This window comes from Colobus angolensis, unplaced genomic scaffold (genome assembly GCF_000951035.1).
Source record: "Colobus angolensis palliatus isolate OR3802 unplaced genomic scaffold, Cang.pa_1.0 Scaffold162, whole genome shotgun sequence".
NCBI classification, from domain to species: domain Eukaryota; kingdom Metazoa; phylum Chordata; class Mammalia; order Primates; family Cercopithecidae; genus Colobus; species Colobus angolensis.
Window position 1 is genome coordinate 3,905,560 of NW_012114733.1, and position 20,177 is coordinate 3,925,736.

General features: G+C 39.4%; 1 protein-coding gene and 1 long non-coding RNA gene across 2 annotated transcripts in view; one reads left to right on the forward strand and one right to left on the reverse strand.

Moving 5' to 3' along the window:
* Window positions 1-20,177, reverse strand: part of UHRF2 (ubiquitin-like with PHD and ring finger domains 2, E3 ubiquitin protein ligase) — a 107,216-nt gene that overhangs the window by 56,333 nt on the left and 30,706 nt on the right. The window contains exon 4 of the mRNA XM_011937298.1: window positions 4,923-5,141. Coding sequence (XP_011792688.1) covers window positions 4,923-5,141 — 219 coding nt within the window. The remainder of the gene's footprint in view (window positions 1-4,922; window positions 5,142-20,177) is intronic.
* LOC105508439 overlaps window positions 15,649-20,177 on the forward strand; it is a 33,506-nt gene continuing 28,977 nt past the window's right edge. Inside the window, exon 1 of the long non-coding RNA XR_001001268.1 lies at window positions 15,649-15,862. This is a non-coding gene — a long non-coding RNA (uncharacterized LOC105508439). The remainder of the gene's footprint in view (window positions 15,863-20,177) is intronic.

Sequence of the window (20,177 nt, forward strand, 5' to 3'; positions counted from 1 at the left end):
AGATTTTAAAATTCAGATGCAATGGATAAATTCCTAGAAAATTAAATTCTAGTTCCAGAAATAGAAAACATGAATAGTCCTCTGATCATTACAGAAACTGAATCAACCATAAAAGAACCATCCCACAAAGAAAACTCAACCCCAGATGACTTTATTGAGAAGTTCTACCAAACATTCAAGACAAGGACACAAGACTCTACCATAAGAAAAAGAAGATTCCAAATTATTTTGTGAAACTAGTATAAATCTGCGAAGGACAGTGAGATAGGAAAATAAACATGTAAATTTCACGCACTAATACAATGCAAAAATCCTACACAAAACACCGTCAAACCAAATCTAGGAGAGCATATCCACAAAATACCTATATCAAACATTATAGTTATGGATGAAATTTTGTATGTTTTCTCTTGGAAAGCAGGGGAAAAAGATGCCTGTTATCACTACTTCTTCTCAACAATGTAATTCAGGCCCAACTGGTAAATAAGGACAAGAGGAAGAAATCAAAAGTAAAGAAAAAGACAAAAATCTCAGAATTCACAGATGATTATAACTGTAAACATTTTGAAACAATCTACATGTAAATTAAAATTAGTAAGTCTAATAAAGCTACTGAATCCAAGATCAAAGGATACTTGTATTCCTACATACCAGAAAGAGAAAAGATGACTGGAAAATTCAAATGGAAGTACACAGAGCTAAGAACATATAAAACCTACCTGAAGAAAAAGGAAGGATCATGTGCTCTGTTGTATTATGGAAGCGTAGAACTGATATAAGGATACACTAAAAACAGACCCATGGTACAGAATAGAGAAGTCAGAAGCATTCATCAAATATAAGATTCTTGATATGACAGAGGTGATACTGAAGATCAATGGGAGGGAAATTGGCTTTTCAATAAACAGTGCTAGGAAAAATGTTTACTCATATGTATTGAGTTAAATTAGACCCTTACCTCACACTGTACACAAAAATCTACTCCAAGTCAATTAAAGACCTAAAGAAAGGCAAAACCACAAAGCTTTTAGAAGGTAATAAAAGAGTATCTTTAAGAAAGACACAGAAAGTACAAGCATAAAGGAAAAAAACTTTCTTGACTCTGATAACCTCAACTGCATTAAAATTAAGAAAACTACTATTCAAACATCATAAGGAGAAAAAGACAAGCCACAGAATTAGAAAAGGTATTTCTGCCACATATAACTGAAATGGCCTAGTCTCCATAATTAGAACTCCTAAAAATGAATCACTTTATTTAATTAACAAAAAAAGTCAGCAAATTGGAACAGGTCCTCACAAAAGATATATCCAATTTGCCAATAAAAATATGAAAAGGTTCTCAACCCCATTAGGAGTCAGAGAATTGCAAGTCAAAGCCAAAATGAGATACTATTACATACCCACCTGATTAGTGGAAACTGAAGTCTGAAAAAACTAAGCATGGATGAGAAAACAGAACAGGAACTCTCATACTGTTGCAGAATTGTAATCTGGTACAGACACTTGGTTCTACCTACTCAAGTTGAAGATGCAGATTCTACAACCTAGTAATTTTAATCCTAGGCATGATACACTCTACAGAAACTAATGCACACAAGTGCCAGGATATAGGTATAGGTACAAGAACATCAATGATGCAGCATTGTTTCTAACAGCCCCAAAATGCCTATCAACAGCAGAATGCATTTGTTCTTTCAACCTGTTATCCATTCTTACCAGTGAGGATAAAAGATTTCTAATCATTTAAAAAAAAAAAAATTTCTCTGGATGCGGTGGCTCACACCTGTAATCCCAGCACTTTGGGAGACCAGGGCAAGCAGATTGCCTGAGCTCAGGAGTTCAAAACCAGCCTGGTTTTGAACAAAAAATGAAATGGGCATTGTGGGGTGCGCCTGTAGTCCCAGCTACTCCGGTGGCTGAGGCAGAAGAACTGCTTGAATCCAGGAGGTGGAGGTTGCAGCGAGCCAGGATCGTGCTACTGCTATCCAGCCTGGGCGACAGAGCGAGACCTCGTCTCCAAAAAAAAAAAAAAAACATTTCCATCCATAAGCCACAATGGCTCCTTTTTAGTTACTGTGTTCCTAATGTTTCTAGTAAAAACTTTAATGACAAAGAATACTTTACATTGTATTGTACTGTTGGGATAGCCATCACATAACCATTCTCTTTTATCTAACTGGTATTTGCCTATCCATAATTTCCACTGAAGTCTTTTTGTTTGTTTGTTTTGAGATGAAATTTCACTCTTGTTGCCCAGGCTGGAGTGCAATGGCATGATCTCAGCTTATGGCAACCTGCGCCTCCCAGGTCAAGTGATGCTACTGCCTCAGTCTTTCGAATAGCTGGGATTACAGGCATGTACCACCACACCCAGCTAATTTTGTATTTTTTAGTAGAGATAGGGTTTCACTAGTTGGTCAGACTGGTCTCAATCTCCTGACCTCAGGTGATCCACCCACCTTGGCCTCCTAAAGTGCTGGGATTACAGGCATGAGCCACTGCACCTGGCCCACTCAGTCTTAGTTCCACTTCTAAAGCCAGTGTATTCCCACTCTTAACTATACCTCAGGATCACTTGGGAAAACTTTTTTTTTTCTTTGAGACGGAGTCTCCCTCTGTAACCCAGGCTGGAGTGCAATGGCACGATCTCAGCTTACTGCAACCTCTGCCTCCCGGGTTCAAGTAATTATTCTGCCTCAGTCTCCCATGTAGCTGGGACTACAGGCACGCGCCACCATGCCTGGCTAATTTTTGTATTTTTAGTACAGATGGGGTTTTACCATATTGGCCAGGCTGGTCTTGAACTCCTGACCTCATGATCCATCCGCCTTGGCCTCCCAAAGTGCTGGGATTACAGGCATGAGCCACTGCGCCCAGCCTGGAAATCTGTTTTTAACAGCAAGCTTTTTTAGCTCAATGCTGTGTGCGCCATTATCCTATTGTGTACACCTGAACACTCAACTAGGTTATAAGACTCCTAACATAGCCAATTTATTTAGGGGCTTTCTCCTTCATGATTTGCATCCATATCAGGGTTTCAAGTTGTTTAGAAGTCTGTGACTGAGCTATACCCTTAGTCTGGCAATAGAATCACACTTTTGTTTGTAAGAAGTTCCGAAACCTGTTTTCTAAAATGTTAAGTTTTCAACGCCTCGCATTTTTAAATCTCAGGAGTCAGCAAACTTTTCCCATGAAGAGCCAGAAAGTAAGTAGTTTTGGCTTTGCAGAGAAGATGGTCTCAGTTGCAATTACTCAGCACAAAAATAGCTACAGATAATACATAAATCAATGGCCATTGCTGTGTTCCAATGATACTTTATTTACAAAAATAGGCAGCTAGTGGGCCATAAGCTTGCCTATCCTTGCTTTAGATTTTAATCATTGTTCCAAGATTTGTCACCTTGTATCACTAATTCAGTTAATCAGAACTTGACAAGAATATTCGTTTGGCTGCTTATTATTATTATTTTTTAAAAAACAACTGTCAGGGTTATTCTAAAACCCTCAGTGCTCAACACAACAAATCTAATAATTTATTCTAAAGAAAAGAAATGCACAAAAATGCATATACGAGGATGTTTACCTAATTACTGATAATAGAGAACTGGAAACCATTAATAGAGATTTTATTTATTAAAAAGTAAATTAGTGACTAGTCAGCAAATTATTCAGAAGCAGCAGACACACAAAGAGAGTGACAATGTTTTCCAAAGTGTAAAACAGTAACTCAAATAACGCCTAGTACTTTATCACTTCAGGAAACATCTGAAAGTATTTCTTAAAAAATTAATGATAGAAAGCTGGGCGCAGTAGCTCACGCCTGTAATCCCAACACTTTGGGAAGCAGAGGCGGGTGCATCACTTGAGGACAGGAGTTGAGACCAGCCTGGCTGGCATGGTGAAACCCTGTCTCTACTAAAAATATAAAAATTAGGTGGGTGTGGTGTCGTATGCCTGTAATCCCAGCTACTTGGGAGGCTGAGGCAGGAGAACTGCATGAAACCAGGAGGCGGATGTTGCAGTGAGCCAAGACCATGCCACTGTACTCCAGCCTGGGCTACAGAACAAGAAAGAAAGAGAAAGAGAAGGCCGGACACAGTGGCTCACACCTGTAATTCCAGCACTTTGGGAGGCCGAGGCAGGCGGACCACGAGATCAGGAGATTGAGACCATCCTGGCTAACATGGTGAAACCCCGTCGCTACTAAAAATACAAAAAATTAGCCTGGTGTCATGGCAGGTGCCTGTAGTCCCAGCTACTCTGGAGGCTGAGGCAGGAGAATGGCGTGAACCCGGAAGGTGGAGCTTGCAGAGAGCACAGATCGCGCCACTGCACTCTAGCCTGGGCGACAGAGCGAGCCTGCGTCTCAAAAAAAAAAAAGGAAGAGGAGGGGAGGGGAGGGGAGAGGAGGAGAAGGAAAAGAAATGACAAATATCTGAGTGATTTGATTCAGGTGACGTTTTGCATTCTGAATTCTCTTCATTAAGTTTAAATTCTGTAAGTTGAAAATTACTATGAAGGAAAATTACTGCTAGTCTGAGAAGTCCAGCAGACAGCTGATTAGTCATCCACTGCTATTACATCAACACAGATCCTCATAGCAATTATAGTTATTAAAATGCTTTTATATATTGTTTTGTTCGATCTATAAGAATCCCATGAGGGAAGAATTTCTGTAATAAAATACTCAGTTATTTCTAACATTCTACCAAATAGTATCTCCAACCTTAAAGTTGAAGATCTAAGCCATGCTTAACTTAAAAATTCTTAAGAATTTATAAAAATATTCTCCTTCAGTATGGAAATTTCCATCTTTTATAGACTCCATCTTTTTTTACTAAGGTGCACGTGCTTAATACCTAAAAATACATTCCTTCATTAATTCAGTAATTAAACGGCACCAGTGAAGACAATCTTACCCCAGGAAAATTTTCACACGAAGTTCTTTTTTGGTCCTCGAGATTGTCTTCAGTGTGGTAATTTCTGCATCAAACCAGAATCCTCTTTGTCCAGGACTTTCTACATTATAATTAACCATTACCACATCACCAATATTTAGTTCATTCCATTTCAAAATGGTTCTAGCTCGTGGTCTAAGATCTTTGACATTCATTTCTAGAGTACCGCTTTCTGGGTATCTGAGGAGAGAGAAAACCATAAAACATGGCTTATGATTATCAAAGACAACTAAAGTTTTATGCAATGCACAGAAAAACCTAATTTACTGAGTTAATCATCTAAGAGAGAGAGTAAAATAGGTTGCAGTGTCCTTAAATAGCAGGGGTTACTTCATGGTTGGCTTCTCACCTGTACTGTGATACCTACAGGGTAGTTTCTGTAAGTATGAGCATGAACCCTTTTCCCATTCCCACTAGGCCTTGGAGATGTGGATCTCTTCATGGCTTGCAGGTTGTCAGGCAAGTAAATGTTCAGCCCACATTCAAGAACCACAATCATCTACTTTGAGGGAGCTATATGCTATTTTTTCTAGAATAAACTATAAGTAACATATCTATCCAGTCACGTATTACTGTTGTAATCTAGATATTCTCAATGAGAGACTGAATATTCGTAATGGCACTTAAATGATATACACTCATGATTTGACTTCCCAGAGTGAAACAATTCTTGCTAAAGTCTTATTAAGACAGTTACTGCTAGCTGGGAAAAGTAGGGGACTGGGAAGGGTGATAAAAACACAAGCTCTTGCTCTACATGCTCTACATTCTTTTAACCCAAGTTTTGTTTTGGTTTCTGAGACAAGGTCTCACTCCGTCACCCAGGCTGGAGTATAGTGATGTAATAATAGCTCACTGTAGCCGCAAACTCCTGGGCTCAAGAAATCCCTGATCCTGAGGTGCCTGAGTAGCTTGTACTACAGACACGCGCCACCATACCCAGCTAACATGTTTTTCTTTGGTAGAAGCAGGGTCTTACTATGTTGATGAGGCTGGTTTTGAACTCCTGCCCTCAAGCAATCCTCCTGCCTCAGCCTCCCAAAGTACTGGGACTACAGACATGAGCCACCATGTCAGGCCCCAAGTTTTTTTGTTTGTTTTTGTGTTTTTTTTTGAGACGGAGTCTTACTCTGTCGGCCAGGCTGGAGTGCAGTGGTGAGATCTCGGCTCACCACCACCTCCTGGGTTCAAATGATTCTCCTGCGTCAGCCTCCTAAGTAGCTGGGATCACAGGCATGTGCCACCACGCCTGGTTAATTTTTGTATTTTTAGCAGAGATGGGGTTTTGCCACATTGGCCAGGCTGGTCTCGAACTCCTGACCTCAGGTGATCCACCCACCTCAGCCTCACAAAGTGCTAGGATTACAGGCATGAGCCACCATGCCCAGCCCCAAGTTTAAGTTTTAACAGGACTAGATGATGGCCCTTCTGATCTTTGTACAAGTTCATCAACTTGTGCCATTTGCAATACTTATAAGAACATGAACCTAGCATGTTCCAATAGCCTCCACTTTCCCTGAAAGAGAAAGGAAAGATTCCAGTTTCTTTATCTTTTTCTTTCTTTAATGTATACTTTAAGTTCTTAGATACCTGTGCAGAACATGCAGGTTTGTTACATAGGTATACACGTGCCACGGTGGTTTGCTGCACCCATCAAACCATCATCTACATTAGGTATTTCTCCTAATGTTATCCTTCCCCTAGCCCTGCACCCTCCGACAGGCCCCGCTGTGCGATGTTCCCCTCCCTGTGTCCATGTGTTTTCATTGTTCAACTCCCACTTATGAGTGAGAACATGCGGTGTTTGGTTTTCTGTTCCTGTGTTAGTTTGTTGAGGATGATGGTTTCCAGTTTCATCCATGTCCCTGCAAAGGACATACATTCATCCTTCTTTATGGCTGCATAGTATTCCATGGTGTATATGTGCCACATTTTCTTTATCTAATCTATCACTGACAGTCTTTGGGTTGGTTCCAAGTCTTTGCTATTGTGAACAGTGCTGCGATAAACATACATGTGCATGTGTCTTTATAGTAGAATCATTTACAATCCTTTGGGTATATACCACCCAGTAATGGGATTGCTGGGTCAAATGGTATTTCTGGTTCTAGATCCTTGAGGAATTGTCTTCCACAATGGCTGAACTAATTGACACTCCCACCAACAGTATAAAAGCATTCCTATTTCTCCACATCCTCTCCAGCATCTAACATCACAATTAAAAGAACTAGAGAAGCAAGAGCAATCAAATTCAAAAGCTAGCAGAAGACAAGAAATAACTAAGATCAGAGTAGAACTGAAGGAGATAGAGACACGAAAAATCCTTCAAAAAAAAAAAAAAATCAATGAATCCAGGAGCTGTTTTTTGAAAAGAGCAATAAAATAGACCACTAGCCAGACTAATAAAGAGAGAAGAATCAAATAGACTCAAAAAAAAAAAAAAAAATGAAGAGTATCACCACTGAACCCACAGAAACAAAAACTACCATCAGAGAATACTATAAACACCTCTACACAAACTAAAAAATCTAGAAGAAATGGATAAATCCCTGGACACATACACCCTCCCAAGACTAAATCAGTAAGAAGTCGAATCCCTGAATAGAACAAGTAACAAGTTCTGAAATTGAGGTAGTAATTTATAGCCTACCAACCAAAAAAAGCTTAGGACCAGACGGATTCACAGCCAAGTTCTACCAGAGGTACAAAGAGGAGCTGGGTACCATTTCTTCTGAAATTATTTCAAACAATAGAAAAAGAAGAACTCCTTCCTAACTCATTTTATGAGGCCAGCATCATCCTGATACAAAAATCTGGCAGAGACACAACAAAAAAAGAAAATCTCAGGCCAATATCCCTATGAACATCGATGTGAAAATCCTCAATAAAATACTGGCAAACTGAATCCAGCAGCACATCAAAAAGCTTATCTACCATGATCAAAGTTGGCTTCATCCCTGGGATGCAAGGCTGGTTCAACATATGCAAATCAATAAACGTAATCCATCACATAAACAGAACCAATGACAAAAACCACACGATTATCTTAACAGACGAGGAAAAGGCCTTCTATAAAGTTCAACCCCTTCATGCTAAAAACTCTCAATAAGCTAGTTTTGATGGAACGTATCCCAAAGTAAGAGCTATTTATGACAAACCCATAGCCAACATTATACTGAATGGGCAAAAAAACTGGAAGCATTCCCTTTGAAAACCAGCATAAGACAAGAATGCCCTCTCTCACCACTCCTATTCAACATAGTATTGGAAGTTCTGGCCAGGGCAATCAGGCAAGAGAAAGAAAGTACTCAAATAGGAAGAGAGGAAGTCAAATTGTTTCTGTTTGCAGATGACATGATTGTACATTTAGAAAACTCCATCGTCTCAGCCCAAAATCTCCTTAAGATGATCAGCAATGTCAGCAAAGTCTCAGGATACAAAATCAATGTGCAAAAATCACAAGCATTCCTATACACCACCAACAGACAAAGAGAGAGCCAAATGATGAGTCAACTCCCATTCACAATTGCTACAAAGAGAATAAAATACCTAGGAATACAACTTACAAGGGATGTGAAGGACCTCACCAAGGAGGACTACAAACCAGTGCTCAAGGAAATAAGAGGACACAAACAAATGGAACAACATTCCATGCTCATGGATAGAAAGAATCAGTATTGTGAAAATGCCCATACTGCCCAAAGTAATTTACAGATTGAATGCTGTCCCCATCAAGTTACCATTGATTTTCTTCACAGAATTAGAAAACACTACTTTAAATTTCATATGGAACTAAAAAGGAGCCCCTATAGCCAAGATTATCCTAAGCAAAAAGAACAAAGCTGGCAGCATCACACTACCTGAATTCAAACTATACTACAAGGCTACAGTAACTAAAACAGCATGGTACTGGTACCAAAACAGAGATATAGACCAATAGAACTGAACAGAGGCCTCAGAAATAACGCCACACATCTACAACCATCTGATCTTTGACAAACTTGACAAAAACAAGAAATGGGGAAAGGATTCCCTATTTAATAAATGGTGTTGGGAAAACTGGCTAGCCATATGCAGAAAACTGAAACTGGACCTTTCCTTACACCTTATATAAAAATTAACTCAAGATGGATTAAAGACTTAAACCTAAGACCTAAAACCATAAAAACCCTAGAAGAAAACCTAGGCAATACCATGCCAGACAAAGGCATGGGCAAAGACTCCATGTCCAAAACACCAAAAGCAATGGCAACAAAAGCCAAAATTGACAAATGGGATCTAATTAAACTGAAGACCTTCTGCAGAGCAAAAGAAACTATCATCAGAGTGAACAGGCAACCTACAGAACAGAACATTTTTACAATCTATCCATCTGACAGAGGGCTAATATCCAGACTCTACAAAGAGCTTAAACAAATTTACAAGAAAAAAACAAACAGCCCCATCAAGAAGTGGGCAAAGGATATGAAGAGAAACTTCTCAAAAGAAGACATTTATGCAGCCAACAAACATATGAAAAAAAGCTCATCATCACTGGTCATTAGAGAAATGCAAATCAAAACCACACTGAGATACCATCTCACACCAGTGAGAATGGCAATTATTAAAAAGTCAGGAAAAAACAGATTCTAGTTTTTATATGTAGCCAGCTCTCTAAGTAACATTTAAAAAAGAAAAAAGCCAAGAAATTTCATCAGAAAGCAAAACCATGTAAAAGTTCTAGCAGTATCTTGGCTTTATGTATATTTCCTAATAGTAAGCATCACAAACCTGACCTGAACCTAAAGCTTTATAAGGTTCTTCAATATCATGTATTTTTATTTACTGTTTTTAGAGACAGGGTCTCACTCTATCACCCAGTCTGGAGTGCAGTGGCATGATCATGCCCGCTGCAGCCTCGGCCACTCAGGCTCAAGCAATCCTCTTACCTCAGCCTCCCAAGAAGTGGGGGCTACAGGCGCATGTCACTACGCCCGGCTAGTTTTAAAACTTTTTGTGGAGACAGGGTCTCACCATGTTGCCCAGGCTGGTCTCAGACTCCTGGGCTCAAGTGATTCTCCCATCTTGGCCTCCCAAAGTGCTCAGATTATAAGCATAAGCAATCATGTTGAGCGGGGTTCTTCAATTTTAGGCCTAACTTCCTAATATCATTAGACCAAAGAAATCAGTTACAGTCCACACTGGCTTCTATAAAATTAAGACCTGCTGCTCCTATGTATTACTAGGTAGTAGGGGGACAAAGAAATGAGTAACATCTGGTTCGTGCTCTTAAAAAGCTCAATCTATCGAAGGTAGGCCAGACTACTACAGCAGTGGTTCTCAAAGTATGGTCCCAGATCAGCAGCATCAACATCATCTGTGGATGTGCTAGAAATCCAAATTCTTGGGCTCCATCTCAGACCCTGAGTCAGAAACTCTAGAAATGAGGTCCAGCAATCTACGTTTACAAATTCCCTCAGTGATTCTGATGCATGCTCAAGTTTAAAATCCCATTTTAAAGAGTCACAGAAATATAAGAATATTTGTGATATTAAATATCATATCATAGTAAGGCAGCATTAAAAAGGTAGGAACTAAGGGAAGAAATCTTGAACCGTTACCCAACTAAGAGTGGCCTGCTCAAAATGAAAGTGGGCCTGAAGTTAGAAACAGCTAGTCCTGGCTCTTCCAAATCAAACATGGACTATGAAAGCTCAGGAATCTAATAGTATACCTAACTCATTTAGATTAAATACATATTAATCCTGTGTGGGATCTTACAGCAGGTGATGGGGGTTGGGGGGCAGAACTCTAAGAAAAGCCACTCTGTGATCACATAGTTCTGACACAGGAAAGAGAAGGTACTTGATACTGAATCAAAGATAAGCTTTTGGAACTCATTCTACGCCTTAAGTCCATGAAGAAATCGACACATTCTTGCCACAACAGATATAACACTTAGCCTAAATGTCCCTGCCAGCCTCAATCATCATCTTTCCCAATTCAAACCATTTCTAATGAATTTCCTTCAACTCATGTGACAAGGTTTTGGATCATTGTATCATCCTGGTGTCTTCACTCAAAAGATGTTCTATTTTCAGCCAGCCTAGGTTTAGATTCCCAACTAAGCTTCTCCCTCAACTTTCCACCAACCCCTCAACTTAGCTTCTGGTCACTGTGTATACTTGGGAAAGTTACCAAACCTTTTGGACTATATTCCTAATCTGCAAAATGTACCTAATGGTAACTGTATCTCATATGGTGGTTTTGAGAACTAAAATGAGAAGTCTTTTAAAGCACTTAGAACAGTACATAATGGGGTAAGTAAATGTATTTTTTTTTTATTATGCAGAAATAATGTTAAAGAAGGAACTTGACAAGTACAAAATTATGTCTATAGTTCTCTTCTCCATTTCAATGCCCATTTTTTTTTTTTGAGACGGAGTCTTACTCTGTCACCCAGGTTGGAGTGCAATGGCATGATCTCGGCACAGTGAAACCTCTGCCACCCGGGTTCAAGTGATTCTCCTGCCTCAGCCTCCCGAATAGCTGGGACTACAGGCGCCTGCCACCATGCCTGGTTGGTTTTTTGTATTTTTAGTAGAGACGGGGTTTTACCATGTTAGCTAGTATGGTCTCTCCTGACCTCGTGATCTGCCTGCCTTGGCCAATCCCATTTTTTAATGGTCAAACCTAAATTTAAAGTCTGTAGCCCAACATCTGGTGTTTATACACTCATGTTATTTCACAATGGTTTGGTAAGAAAAATAACAAACAATTTTTCTCAATCTATAAAATGAGGTTAAACTAGATCTTTTAGTGCTTTTCTAATTCCACAGTTGTAAATTCATTTCCTGCCTCAATATTCTTAAGGCCATGTAAGACAGAAGCCTGTTCTATTTCAGATGAGATTCCTTTCTCAGCTGTAATGTGAAAATTATTTGAACAACACATTATCATTCTGTATGTAAAAGGCATGTATCAGTGGCAAAAAACCCCACCTCCATTAACCTAACTTTGCCAAAATTAAATACCCAGAATGGAAAGATTTTGAACCAAGTAGAGAACCTCAACAAAGTTTTAAAATTGTATATAAAGTTATGTTTATATGGAGACAGGGCAAAATAAATCATTCCATACACCACAGCAAGAGAATTTAAGCTATACCTGCACCTAAACTAAATTTGTACAAATCCAGGAGAGAATTACGTAGTGGATTATATATACATTCTGTATGTACTCATACATATACATAGTTAAGTCTGTAGAAGGTAAGTCATGAATATGAAGCGTACATTTTTAAATTCTAGCCAAGGAGACAGTGGGTCAACTGCTAGGAGAAAACAACAACAACAAAAACAGAAAAGGAACATATAACTACTCTTAAACTTGGGAACCTATTATATGCTCAAATGTTACCTAATATTTTCCTAGGCATCTTCAGTTACACATATTTTAACATACACAGTGATAACTCCAAAGCTCCACTCTAGCCCGAACTTTTCAGATTCATATAACCAACTACATCTCCAAATGAAATGTCCCAGAAGCACCTCAAATGCAAAGCATCCAAAATGGAATCTCCCTACCCCATAATCTGCTGGTGCTCAATATTCTCTGAGAAAAACCCTTCATGCTCTTAGAAGTGTAAGAGTTATCTCCAATTCCTCTTATATTGCCTTTATCCAGTTACTTAGTCCCACTTATGATAATCTGTTAATGATTGTTTAATGTAACTATCTCCTTAGTTAAGATATACATTTCTCAGACTAGGCCCAACACATCTCCCCATCTTTAGGATCACACCTTTCAATCCATATCATACTTCTGCCAAAATGAAGATTCTAAGACATAGATCTACTTAAAATATTTTATGAAGTTTGAATACAGTTTGTTGACAGGCTATGAGAAAACAGGTACTCTCATATACTACTGACAAATACAAAGTGGTATTTTCCCCTCTTAGAGGAGAATCTGTTAATTACTAGAAACACTGTCTATACATTTACTTTCTGACCCAGGAATTCCTGATGAAAAGATACAAAGGCTATTTACAGCTGCACTATTTTTAACAGTTCTAAAAACAATCAAACGTCCATAACGGAAACCCTCAAGATAACATGATACAGTTATATAATAGAATATCGTGCTCCTATAAAAAAGAAATGAGAAACATACTATGAAGTGATCTTCAAGATACATGAACTTAAAAAAACATAAGGAGTAAAACAGTATGTGTAGTGTTCTATTTTCTATCTAGTGTATATATGTATAAATATACATATATACACTAGATATGGGTATATGGCATATATACAAATGCGTATATACACAATACACTTTTATTAAAACAGAAGCATAAACTAAACTAACAAATATTGTTACTTAAAAAACTAGGTGGGAGGCTGAGGCAGGAGAATCGCTTGAACCCAGGGACGCAGAGATTGCAGTGAGCCGAGATCATGCCACTGCACTCCAGCCTGGCCAAAGACTGAGACTCTGTCTCAAAAAACAAAAGTAGGTAAGAAACAGGATAGAAGGAATCAGGATGGAAGCTCAGCATCTCTTAGTACACTTTGTTTTGGAGATTTAACTACAGAACTATGTAACGTGTCACATGAATATAAACACAATTAACAAAATGTGTGAAATCCCTAAAAACCAAAAGCAAAATGAATGAAACTACACAACTGGTAGCCTAACACCACCAAGATAAACGATTACAACTTATGTGAAAGCACACCAAGTTCACTAGACAGCCCAAATGATATATTTCCTAAGGATAAAAAATAATAATTTTTCAGTAGTCCTATTGTTTGCAATATGAGTATTGTTAGTCTGAAACTACCATGAGTAGGATAAAGCAAATCAGTGATATCATTAGAAACTGTGATTTTCAGGGTAAGAGAAAATAAATATAAAATCACAGAGGTTAAGTTATAACCCTTTCCTCCTCTAAATTTAATTGGAAATATCAATATTCACCCATGGTATATTTAAGTATTTCCTAGTTCTGTTTCAATGAAAAGATCTAGAAACATCAAACACGTATCAATGAGCAGCACAGACTAGGTGCTCTAAATACCATTTCCAATTCAAAATAACTAGGGTTCCTAGACATGGCTGAACCCAGGGCTGGAACATTCTGTTATACCTGAACATAAAGAAACATTCAAAAACTATTATGTCACTTTAAACTTGAAGGATCTTCCACAGGCTAAAGATGAGACAATCTAAGCACCAAAGTAACAACTGGGATAGGTTAAAAATAAGTGTTAAGCCGGGCGCGGTGGCTCAAGCCTGTAATCCCAGCACTTTGGGAGGCCGAGACGGGCGGATCACGAGGTCAGGAGATCGAGACCATCCTGGCTAATCTGCTGAAACCCCGTCTCTACTAAAAAATATAAAAAACTAGCCGAGCGAGGTGGCAGGCGCCTGTAGTCCCAGCCACTCGGGAGGCTGAGGCAGGAGAATGGCGTGAACCGGGAGGTAGAGCTTGCAGTGAGCTGAGATCCAGCCACTGCATCCCAGCCTGGGCAACAGAGCGAGACTCTGTCTCAAAAAAAAAAAAAAAAAAAAATAAGTGTTAAAAGGCACTGGAAGTTCCTAATACTTAAAAGTATCAATGTCATCGGTCAACCTTTGAAGTATTCTAGGGAATTACAATACAAGCTGGTAACAAATTTTGAGTGTATCAGGCTGACAACACCTGAATCTTACCACAGAAAAGTATTATGTGTCTCCTGATGGGATAACAAGCCATAGGTAAACAAACACTGTCTCTCAAGTAGTCTTATCTAATAGAGTTTAAATCAAATCAAACTTTAGATGTAATTATTAGCTTCTCAGGAAACTAACACATAACAGAAGAATGTGTCAAATATCACTACAGTAATGTGATCAGTAAAATCCAGACTGAGAAAATTGTACAAGACAAATGACACAGTTTATTGAAATAAACAGGAGGGAAAGGGGGAAGAAATCTGTAGATCAGGACTTACCAACTAAATCCAATGGGTGGGGTTTGTTTTTGAACCTTATTTGAACAACCTAAGTACATTTTTAAACAGATAATTAAGAAACTACGAACACTGACTTGTTATCTGATGTTAAGGAATCACTGGGAATTTTATGTGACATTTGTTGTTACACTTTGTATGTCAGCGTTTCCAAGTTCATTTCCAGGTTCATTGATGTAGCAGAACTCATAGGACTCCTCTACACATTACAGCATGAAGCTATACCCATGGCTGAGTTAATACAGCCAAAAAACAAACAACAACAAAAAGCAAAATCAGTAAAGGGAAAAGGCACATGAGGTGACTAGAGGAAACCAGACACAAGCTCTCTTAAGAGTCATCTCCTAGTGGAGTCACACAGGGCATGCTTAATGCCTCTAACAACCAACTGTGAAAACACAGGTCAAATATTGTCTGCTAGGGCAGATTAAAGTGTTCAAGGTAATTAGGGGCTGATAATATGTACTGCCTAGCACATACCAGAATTCCAGATTCCCAGAAGCAAGTGTTCAGCATAAACCATTATTGTTTGCAAAAACAGTTTAGACAAAGAGAACCATTTTTAATCAGAAAATAATGGGAATGTTCCTGAAATCTAAGGTTTCCAAACAGCAGGCAAGGGCCAACCCATATAAGCTGACCATTTCAGGGATACCAGTCTCAGATCTGATGTTAACTTTTTTCTGCAAACTCTTAAAAAGAATCCTTTTTAAGTCATTTTGTCCGTTGGATACTCTGGCAAAAACGACAAGATGAAGGTAACACCTATGAAAGACAGGGAAAGAAAGGAGAACTAGGCAGTAAAAGCCCTTAGACCATGATGCCGGTCTATCACTTTGAAAGAAGGAAGGGGCAGGAAAAGCCTGAGTGTGGTTCAACTCTGACATCTTGGCCAGCATAATGGTAAGCTCAGGTGTGAAATTAACATTGGGCAAAAATTGCCAAATCTAGAAGCTCTGCCACACTTGGTCACTGGCTGAGGGAGGCCAAGAAAGAGCATAGCTTTGCTTCAAACACTGTGGCAGAGTTAGAAAGTGCTGTGGTTGAAGACGATCCGCTAACTGCACTACTTGCAGCTGGTCAGTAAAGGTCTTAAGATTGGCTATGAGTTGACAATGGTTAAAGCAAGGTGATGGGTTCATCATATTGTTGTTCTGCAGTGTTTAAAGATTTCTGTAATAAATACAAATGCTATGCAACTGAAAATCTAAACACTGGCTAAACACAAAAGGCTTTTCCTATTTTTTGAAGTTTTTCCTTATGTGTACAAACTTTAAAAGGTAACACTCAAGGCTTACAATGAAGACAGGGAGTCTGTCTACTGCCACAACCTACCACATTCCTAACTCCTGTTACTCAAGAGGCAAAAACTTTCCATTCTTATCTTATTTACCGCCATATTTTCAAACAGTATGCTTTGTATTTTTTGTTGTTAAACTGTTACTCTTAACATCCACCAAGTACAGTTCACTTGCCTCCATCCTCCTCTTACAATTACTAACACGAGGCACTGCATTAAGTGTTCATATATACTTACAACAACCCTTAGGACACTTAGGCATTATTCTACCCCCATTTTACAGAAGAAGCATAGAAGTTATTTATTTGGATGGTAATAAGGCATAGAGACATTATTCAAACTGATCATCCCGCTCTAGACTCTATATACTTAACAGGGGTTGATAAATTTTTTCTTTTTCTTAAATATATTATAGAAACTAGGTAGTCTGTAAAATCAATATTTTTTACATGTTAACTAAATAGTATTCACAGATAAGTAATGAAGTATGCTTTAATTACATTTCCTTCCTTCCACATCTGTGTTTTCTTTTGAGAATTTGGTGGCTCTTTTCGGTTGTTACTATGTACCTATCATTAATTTATCTACATTCCTACACAGCTGTAAAACTGTTCAGACATCTTAGGTACTCCACCTTTTTGCAATTTTGAAACATTTATTCTAGTGCCTCTGTCAAATTCCAATCTGAACACCTTGCTTTATAGGCTTTACACCTAGTCCATAGCTTTCATGCTAGCATCTCCTTCCATTAACTCCTATATTGAATCCTATTTCCTGGAAAGCATGTCTTCTTTCTTGTTTTAACACTAGGTAGGGTTAAAAGTGGTAAAAATGCTCTTTAATACAAATTAACCAGTCCTCTTGTTTTTAGTTCTATTCCACATGCCTTCCTCCAAAGTGCCTAGTGAATTCAAGGCCTGAGCCTTCCCCAAGGTTCTCCAACACCAATTTGCTTGCTTGCTTTGTTTGTTGGCTTCTTGTCCATAGGTTTCAGTTTTCTCTGGCCTGCTAAACTACGTAATATTAATTCATTACCGTTGTGCCTTCCAAAATGTTGCTTTCTCTTGTGTCTTGATTGCTGTGCCTTTTTTTTTTTTTTGTCCTTGGGGGTTTACGGATTTATTATTTTACTGTCTTCTAGAATGGTTTAGGAAGGAGTGGAAAGAAACATGCATCTTAACCTGCCATGTTTAACTGGAAATCTTTATTTGCCTTTAGTTTCATTTCTTCTTACTCACTATATGCTTTCTACACTCCAGCCATATTAATCTACTCCCAGGTAGCCCTGTATTTTCTGCCTCTTTATCCTCGAATACTGCTGTTCTCCTTCAGGAACTAAAATTATCTCCTCTACCTTTGTACTCTCAAAGCTAGGTATGCATACTTCTATTGTACTGTAAAATACCAATTTTTCATTGAGGAGCAAGTACCATGTTCAAAATATAGTGTGTCTGGGAGAGACCAGGCCTACAAATGTCTGGAAACATGTCCAACTTACTAAATAGAAAAATATGCTTTTGTATAAAAAGCTCTTAATCAAATATATAATAAACTATGACTGCCCAGCATATATTTTGCTAACAGTAGAAACAACATAATTAGCTTAAAAAATAAGTATGCTGGCTGGGCGCGGTGGCTCATGCCTGTAATCCCAGCACTTTGGGAGGCCGAGGCAGGCAGATCATGAGGTCAGGAGATCGAGACCATTCTGGCTAACACAGTGAAACCCCGTCTCTACCAAAAATGCAAAAAAAAAAAATAGCTGGGTGGGTGTGGTAGCGGGCACCTGTGGTCCCAGCTACTCGGGAAGCTGAGGCAGGAGAACGGTGTGAACCCAGGAGGTGGAGCGTGCAGTGAGCCAAGACTGCATCACTGCACTCCAGCCTGGGTGACAGAGCAAGACTCCATCTCAGAAAAAAAAAAAAAAAGTATGCCCAAAATAAAACTTCTAAGTATTATTATTTCTTTGTTTGTTTATTTATTTATTGTCGCCCAGGCTGGAGTGCAGTGGCACGATCTTGGCTCACTGCAATCTCCACTTCTCAGGTTCAAGTGGTTCTCCTGCCTCAGCCTCTCGAGTAGCTGGGACTACAGGTGTGCACCACCATGCCAAGCAAATTTTTGTATTTTTAGTAAAGATGGGGTTTCACCACGTTGGCCAGGCTGGACTCAAACGCCTGTCCTCAAGTGATCCATTTGCCTCAGCCTCCCAAAGTGCTGGGATTACAGGAATAAGCCACCACACCCAGATCTAAGTATTATTTAAGAATATGTAGAGCGGGGCAGAGGCAGACGAATCACTTCAGCTTAGGAGTTTGAAACCAGCCTGGGCAACATGGCAAAACCCTGTTTCTACTAAAAATTAAAAAAATATTAGACCAAGCATGGTGGCTCATGCCTGGAATCCCAGCACATTGGGAGGCTGAGGCAGGTGGATCACTTGAGGCCATGAGTTCGAGACCAGCCTGGCCAACAAGGTAAAACCCTGTCTCTACTAAAAATACAAAAATTAGCCAAGTGTGGTGGCACATGCCTATAATCCCAGCTATCTGGGAGGCTGAGGTATGAGAATCGCTTGAACATGGGAGGTGGAGGTTGCAGTGAGGCAAGACTGAGCCACTGTACTCCAGTCTGGGTGACAGAGCAAGACACTGTCTCAAAAAAAAAAAAAAAATTATCCAGGCGAGGTGACATGTGCCTGTAGTCCCAGTTACTCAGGAGGCTAAGGCAGGAGGATCACATGAACCAGGGTAGTCGAGGCTGCAGTGATCCAAGATCATGCCACTGTACTCCAGTCTGGGTGACAGAGCACAAGACACTGTCAAAAAAAAAAAAAAAATTATCCAGGCGAGGTGACATGTGCCTGTAGTCCCAGTTACTCAGGAGGCTAAGGCAGGAGGATCACATGAACCAGGGTAGTCGAGGCTGCAGTGATCCAAGATCATGCCACTGCATTCCTGAGTGGGTGATGGGAATGAGACTCTATATCAAAAAAAGGAAAAAAGAGGATGGGGGGCAGTTATTTACCAAAATAAACCCGTCTTTATTAATTAGTAAATGAAAAGCAAAAAGTTTTATTCCATTATCACCAGATTATTTTCAATATTATTAGAAGAAAGAGCTAGTACCAGTAGCTAATACCTGTAAGCCCAACACTTTGGAAGGCCAAGGGGGAAGGATTGCTTGAGCTTAGGAGTTCGAGACCAGTGTAGGCAACACAGGGAGACCCTGTCCCTATAGAAAGAAAAAGTTGTTAAATTAGCCAGGTATGGAGGCATGCACCTGTGATCCCAGCTACTTAGGACGCTGAGGTAGGAGGATCACTTGAACCCAGGAGGTCAAGGCTGCGGTGAGCTGTGGTTGTGCCACTGCACTCCAACCTGTGTGACAGTAAGACCCTGTCTCAAAATAAAGAAAGAGGCTAGGTGTGGTGGCTCATCTCTGTAATTTCAGGATTTTGGGAGTCCGAGGCAGGCGGATCACTTGAGGTCAGGAGTTTGAGGCCAGCCTGGTCAACACGGTGAAACCCCATCTCTACTAAAAATACAAAATTAGCCGAATGTGGTGGAACGCCCCTGTAATCCCAGTTACTCAGGAGGCTGAAGCAGGAGAATCAATTGAACCTGGGAGGTGGAGGATGCAGTGGGTCAAGATGATACCACTGCACTCCAGCCTGGGAGACAGAGCAAGGCTGCATTAATCAATCAATCAATACATAAATAACACAGGTCAAATAGTTATTTACAGATGAGGAAATTATGAAAAATTTAAGAGAAATCAAAAAACTTAACAATAAACTGAAGACCTGGAATTCAAACCAATTTTTTTTTTTTTTTTTTTTTTTTTTGAGACGGAGTCTCGCTCTGTCGCTCCGGCCAGGCTGGTCTGAAATGTATGTTTCATTTACAGTTTTCACTT